The sequence below is a fragment of the Lampetra fluviatilis genome, unplaced genomic scaffold (genome assembly GCF_964198595.1).
Source record: "Lampetra fluviatilis unplaced genomic scaffold, kcLamFluv1.1 SCAFFOLD_598, whole genome shotgun sequence".
Taxonomy (NCBI): Eukaryota; Metazoa; Chordata; class Hyperoartia; order Petromyzontiformes; family Petromyzontidae; genus Lampetra; species Lampetra fluviatilis.
Genome location: NW_027621047.1, coordinates 38450 through 45949, shown reverse-complemented (window position 1 = coordinate 45949; position 7500 = coordinate 38450). Strand labels below are relative to the sequence as shown.

The window sequence follows — 7500 nt, the reverse complement described above, 5'->3', positions numbered from 1 at the left end:
CTCACTCAGCTACTCACTCACACACTCACTCACTCAGCTACTCACTCACTCACTCAGCTACTCACTCACACACTCACTCAGCTACACACTCACACACTCACTCAGCTATTCACTCACACACTCACTCACTCACACACTCACTCACTCAGCTACTCACTCACACACTCACACACTCACTCACTCAGCTACACACTCAGCTACTCACTCACTCACTCAGCTAGTCACTCACTCACTCACTCACACACTCACTCACCCACTCACTCAGCTACTCACTCACTCACTCAGCTACTCACCCACTCACTCACACACTCACTCAGATACTCACTCACTCACTCACTCAGCTACTCACTCACTCAGCTACTCACTCACACACTCACTCAGCTACACACTCACACACTCACTCACCCACTCACTCACACACTCACTCACTCAGCTACTCACTCACACACTCACTCACTCAGCTACTCACTCACTCACTCAGCTACTCACTCACACACTCACTCAGCTACACACTCACACACTCACTCAGCTATTCACTCACACACTCACTCACTCACACACTCACTCACTCAGCTACTCACTCACTCAGCTACTCACTCACTCAGCTACACACTCACTCACTCACTCAGCTAGTCACTCACTCACTCACACACACACTCACTCAGCTACTCACTCAGCTACACACTCACTCACCCACTCACCCACTCACTCACACACTCACTCACTCACCCACTCACTCAGTCACTCACTCACTCAGCTACACACTCACTCACTCAGCTACACACTCACTCACCCACTCACCCACTCACTCACACACTCACTCAGCTACACACTCACTCACCCACTCACCCACTCACTCACACACTCACTCACTCACTCACCCACTCACTCAGTCACTCACTCACTCAGCTACACACTCACTCACTCAGCTACTCACACACTCACTCAGCTACACACTCACTCACACACTCACTCACACACTCACTCACACACTCACTCACCCACCCACTCACTCACCCACTCACCCACCCACTCACTCACCCACTCACTCATGACGTGTCACTGTGTGGTATGGTGACGTGTCACTGTGTGGTATGATGACGTGTCACTGTGTGGTATGGTGACGTGTCACTGTGTGGTATGATGACGTGTCACTGTGTGGTATGGTGACGTGTCACTGTGTGGTATGGTGACGTGTCACTGTGTGGTATGATGACGTGGTACTGTGTGGTATGATGACGTGTCACTGCGTGCTATGATGACGTGTCACTGTGTGGTATGATGACGTGTCACTGTGTGGTATGGTGACGTGTCACTGTGTGGTATGATGACGTGTCACTGTGTGGTATGATGACGTGTCACTGTGTGGTATGATGACGTGTCACTGTGTGGTATGGTGACGTGTCACTGTGTGGTATGATGACGTGGTGCTGTGTGGTATGGTGACGTGTCACTGTGTGGTATGATGACGTGTCACTGTGTGGTATGATGACGTGTCACTGTGTGGTATGATGACGTGTCACTGTGTGGTATGATGACGTGTCACTGTGTGGTATGATGACGTGTCACTGTGTGTTATGGTGACGTGTCACTGTGTGGTATGATGACGTGTCACTGTGGTATGGTGACGTGTCACTGTGTGGTATGATGACGTGTCACTGTGTGGTATGATGACGTGTCACTGCGTGGTATGATGACGTGTCACTGTGTGTTATGATGACGTGTCACTGTGTGGTATGATGACGTGGTGCTGTGTGGTATGATGACGTGGTGCTGTGTGGTATGATGACGTGTCACTGTGTGGTATGATGACGTGTCACTGTGTGGTATGATGACGTAGTACTGTGTGGTATGATGACGTGTCACTGTGTGGTATGATGACGTGTCACTGTGTGGTATGATGACGTGTCACTGTGTGGTATGATGACGTGTCACTGTGTGGTATGATGACGTGTCACTGTGTGGTATGATGACGTGTCACTGTGTGTTATGATGACGTGTCACTGTGTGGTATGATGACGTGTCACTGTGTGGTATGATGACGTGTCACTGTGTGGTATGATGACGTGGCACTGTGTGGTATGGTGACGTGTTGGCGTGTGGTATGATGACATGTGTTATGATGACGTGGCACTGTGTGGTATGGTGACGTGTCACTGCGTGCTATGATGACGTGTCACTGTGTGGTATGGTGACGTGGCACTGCGTGGTATGGTGACGTGGTACTGTGTGGTTCTGTGTGGTATGATGACATGTGGTATGATGACGTGTGGTAGGTGAGCGTCTACCTACAGAACTGGTCCCACGTGTTGAGTTACGTGAGCAAGGCAGAGTCTACGCCAGAGATTGCAGAGGTCAGTCAGTCACTCAGTCACTCAGTCAGTCACTCAGTCACTCACTCACTCACTCAGTCACTCACTCAGTCACTCAGTCAGTCAGTCACTCACTTATTCAGTCACTCACTCACTCAGTCACTCACTCAGTCACTCACTCACTCAGTCACTCACTCAGTCACTCACTCACTCAGTCACCCACTCAGTCACTCACTCACTCAGTCACCCACTCAGTCACTCACTCAGTTAATCACTCACTCAGTCACTCAGTCACTCACTCACTCAGTCACTCACTCAGTCACTCACTCAGTCACTCAGTCACTCACTCAGTCACTCAGTCAGTCACTCACTCACTCAGTCAGTCACTCAGTCAGTCACTCACTCAGTCACTCAGTCAGTCACTCAGTCACTCAGTCACTCACTCAGTCACTCACTCAGTCACTCACTCAGTCACTCACTCAGTCACTCACTCACTCACTCAGTCACTCACTCAGTCACTCACTCACCTACTCACTCACCTACTCACTCACCTACTCACCTACTCACTCACTCATTCACCTACTCACTCACTCACCTACTCACCTACTCACTCACCTACTCACCTACTCACTCACCTAGTCACTCACTCAGTCACTCACTCAGTCACTCAGTCACTCACTCAGTCACTCACTCAGTCACTCAGTCAGTCACTCACTCACTCACCTACTCACTCACCTACTCACTCACCTACTCACTCACCTACTCACCTACTCACCCACCTACTCACCTACTCACTCACTCACCCACTCACTCACCTACTCACTCACCTACTCACTCACTCACCTACTCACCTACCTACTCACTCACCTACTCACCTACCTACTCACTCACCTACTCACCTACTCACCCACCTACTCACCTACTCACTCACCCACTCACTCACCTACTCACTCACCTACTCACCCACTCACTCACCTACTCACTCACCTACTCACCCACCTACTCACCTACTCACTCACCTACTCACTCACCTACTCACTCACCTACTCACCTACTCACTCACCTACTCACTCACTCACCTACTCACTCACCTACTCACTCACCTACTCACCTACCTACTCACTCACCTACTCACCTACTCACTCACCCACTCACTCACCCACTCACTCACCTACTCACTCACCTACTCACCCACCTACTCATCTACTCACTCACCCACTCACTCACCTACTCACTCACCTACTCACTCACCTACTCACCTACTCACTCACCTACTCACTCACCTACTCACTCACTCACCTACTCACCCACTCACTCACCTACTCACTCACCTACTCACCTACTCACTCGCCCACTAACTCATCTACTCACTCACCTACTCACTCACCTACTGACCTACTCCCACACCCACCCACTCACTCACCCACTCACTCACCCACTCACCCACTCACCCACTCACTCACTCACTCACTCACTCACCCACCCACTCACTCACCCACTCACTCACCCACTCACTCACTCACTCACCCACCCACTCACTCACTCACTCACCCACTCACTCACCCACTCACCCACCCACTCACTCACCCACTCACCCACTCACTCACTCACTCACCCACTCACTCACTCACTCACACACTCACTCACTCACCCACTCACTCACTCACACACTCACCCACTCACTCACCCACTCACTCACTCACTCACACACTCACACACTCACTCACACACTCACTCACTCACCCACTCACTCACTCACACACTCACACACTCACTCACACACTCACTCACCCACTCACTCACTCACTCACACACTCACTCACTCACACACTCACTCACCCACTCACTCACTCACCCACCCACTCACTCACTCACCCACTCACCTACTCACTCACTCACTCACTTATTCTCCCCGTGTCTCTCTCCCCGTGTCTCTCCCCCCGTGTCTCTCTCCCCGTGTCTCTCTCTCCCCGTGTCTCTCTCTCCCCGTGTCTCTCTCCCCGTGTCTCTCTCCCCGTGTCTCTCTCCCCGTGTCTCTCTCCCCCCGTGTCTCTCCCCCCGTGTCTCTCTCCCCGTGTCTCTCTCCCCGTGTCTCTCTCCCCGTGTCTCTCTCCCCGTGTCTCTCTCCCCGTGTCTCTCTCCCCGTGTCTCTCTCTCCCCGTGTCTCTCTCTCCGTGTCTCTCTCTCCGCGTCTCTCTCCCCATGTCTCTCTTTCCGTGTCTCTCTCCCCGTGTCTCTCTTTCCGTGTCTCTCTCCCCGTGTCTCTCTCCCCGTGTCTCTCTCCCCGTGTCTCTCTCCCCGTGTCTCTCTCCCCGTGTCTCTCTCCCCGTGTCTCTCTCCCCGTGTCTCTCTCCCCGTGTCTCTCTCCCCGTGTCTCTCTCCCCGTGTCTCTCTCCCCGTGTCTCTCTCCCCGTGTCTCTCTCCCCGTGTCTCCCCGTGTCTCCCCGTGTCTCTCTCCCCGTGTCTCTCTCCCCGTGTCTCTCTCCCCGTGTCTCTCCCCCCGTGTCTCTCTCCCCGTGTCTCTCTCCCCGTGTCTCTCTCCCCGTGTCTCCCCGTGTCTCTCTCCCCGTGTCTCTCTCCCCGTGTCTCTCCCCCCGTGTCTCTCTCCCCGTGTCTCTCTCCCCGTGTCTCTCTCCCCGTGTCTCCCCCGTGTCTCCCCGTGTCTCTCTCCCCGTGTCTCTCTCCCCGTGTCTCTCTCCCCGTGTCTCTCTCCCCGTGTCTCTCTCTCCCCGTGTCTCTCTCCCCGTGTCTCTCTCCCCGTGTCTCCCCGTGTCTCTCTCCCCGTGTCTCTCTCCCCGTGTCTCTCTCCCCGTGTCTCTCTCCCCGTGTCTCTCTCCCCGTGTCTCTCTCCCGTCTCCCCGTGTCTCTCTCCCCGTGTCTCTCTCCCCGTGTCTCTCTCCCCGTGTCTCTCTCCCCGTGTCTCTCTCCCCGTGTCTCTCTCCCCGTGTCTCTCTCCCCGTGTCTCCCCGTGTCTCCCCGTGTCTCTCTCCCCGTGTCTCTCTCCCCGTGTCTCTCCCCCCGTGTCTCTCTCCCCGTGTCTCTCTCCCCGTGTCTCTCTCCCCGTGTCTCCCCGTGTCTCCCCATGTCTCTCTCCCCGTGTCTCTCCCCCCGTGTCTCTCTCCCCGTGTCTCTCTCCCCGTGTCTCTCTCCCCGTGTCTCCCCGTGTCTCCCCGTGTCTCTCTCCCCGTGTCTCTCTCCCGTGTCTCTCTCCCCGTGTCTCTCTCCCCGTGTCTCTCTCCCCGTGTCTCTCTCCCCGTGTCTCCCGTGTCTCTCTCCCCGTGTCTCTCTCCCCGTGTCTCTCTCCCCGTGTCTCTCTCCCCGTGTCTCTCTCCCCGTGTCTCCCCGTGTCTCCCCGTGTCTCTCTCCCCGTGTCTCTCTCCCCGTGTCTCTCCCCCCGTGTCTCTCTCCCCGTGTCTCTCTCCCCGTGTCTCTCTCCCCGTGTCTCCCCGTGTCTCCCCGTGTCTCTCTCCCCGTGTCTCTCTCCCCGTGTCTCTCTCCCCGTGTCTCTTTCCCCGTGTCTCTCTCCCCGTGTCTCTCTCCCCGTGTCTCTCTCCCCGTGTCTCCCCGTGTCTCTCTCCCCGTGTCTCTCTCCCCGTGTCTCTCTCCCCGTGTCTCTCTCCCCGTGTCTCTCTCCCCGTGTCTCTCTCCCCGTGTCTCTCCTCCCGTGTCTCTCTCCCCGTGTCTCTCTCCCCGTGTCTCTCTCCCCGTGTCTCTCTCCCCGTGTCTCTCTCCCCGTGTCTCTCTCCCCGTGTCTCTCTCCCCGTGTCTGTCTCCCCGTGTCTCTCTCCCCGTGTCTCTCTCCCCGTGTCTCTCCCCCCGTGTCTCTCTCCCCGTGTCTCTCTCCCGTGTCTCTCTCCCCGTGTCTCCCGTGTCTCCCCGTGTCTCTCTCCCCGTGTCTCTCTCCCCGTGTCTCTCCCCCGTGTCTCTCTCCCCGTGTCTCTCTCCCCGTGTCTCTCCCCGTGTCTCCCCGTGTCCTCCCCGTGTCTCTCTCCCCGTGTCTCTCTCCCCGTGTCTCTCTCCCCGTGTCTCTCTCCCCGTGTCTCTCTCCCCGTGTCTCCCCGTGTCTCTCTCCCCGTGTCTCTCTCCCCGTGTCTCTCTCCCCGTGTCTCTCTCCCCGTGTCTCTCTCCCCGTGTCTCTCTCCCCGTGTCTCCCCGTGTCTCCCCGTGTCTCTCTCCCCGTGTCTCTCTCCCCCGTGTCTCTCCCCCCGTGTCTCTCTCCCCGTGTCTCTCTCCCCGTGTCTCTCTCCCCGTGTCTCTCTCCCGTGTCTCTCTCCCCGTGTCTCTCTCCCCGTGTCTCTCTCTCCCCGTGTCTCTCTCTCCCCGTGTCTCTCTCCCCGTGTCTCTTTCCCGTGTCTCTCTCCCCGTGTCTCTCTCCCCGTGTCTCTCTCCCCGTGTCTCTCTCCCCGTGTCTCTCTCCCCGTGTCTCTCCCCCCGTGTCTCTCTCCCCGTGTGTCTCTCTCCCGTGTCTCTCTCTCCCCGTGTCTGTCTCTCCGCAGCAACGGGGGGAGAGAGACTCACAGAGCCAGGCAATTGGTCACCAAACTTAAGTGCGCAGCGGGTGAGCTCACCACACTCACCACCACACTCACCACCACACTCACACCACACTCACCACCACTCACCACCACACTCACCACCACACTCACCACCACACTCACCACCACACTCACCACCGACACTCACCACCACTCACCACCTCACTCACCACCTCACACCACACTCACCACACTCACCACCACTCACCACCACACTCACCCACACTCCCACCACTCACCACACTCACTCACCACACTCACCACCACACTCACCACCACACTCACCACCACACTCACCACACTCACCACACTCACCTCACACCACCTCACCTCACACCACACTCACCACCACTCACCACACTCACTCACCACACTCACCACCACACTCACCACCACTCACCACACTCACTCACCACACTCACCACCACACTCACCACCACACTCACCACCACACTCACTCACCACACTCACTCACCACACTCACCACCACACTCACTCACCACACTCACCACCACACTCACCACCACACTCACCACACTCACCACCACACTCACCACAACACACTCACTCACCACACTCACCACCACACTCACCACCACACTCACCACCACACTCACCACCACTCACCACACTCACTCACCACACTCACCACC

The 7500-nt window shown here is 56.4% G+C and overlaps 1 protein-coding gene across 1 annotated transcript in view; it reads left to right on the top strand.

The window, feature by feature from the left end:
* The window catches only part of LOC144954696 (uncharacterized), a gene marked incomplete at its 5' end in the record, with an annotated part of 16183 nt that extends 9311 nt beyond the window's left edge, over positions 1-6872 (top strand). Inside the window, 2 exons of the mRNA XM_078885133.1 lie at positions 2277-2354; positions 6809-6872. Of these exons, the coding sequence (XP_078741259.1) occupies positions 2277-2354; positions 6809-6859 (129 nt within the window). The remainder of the gene's footprint in view (positions 1-2276; positions 2355-6808) is intronic.
* Positions 6873-7500: the final 628 nt, after the last annotated feature.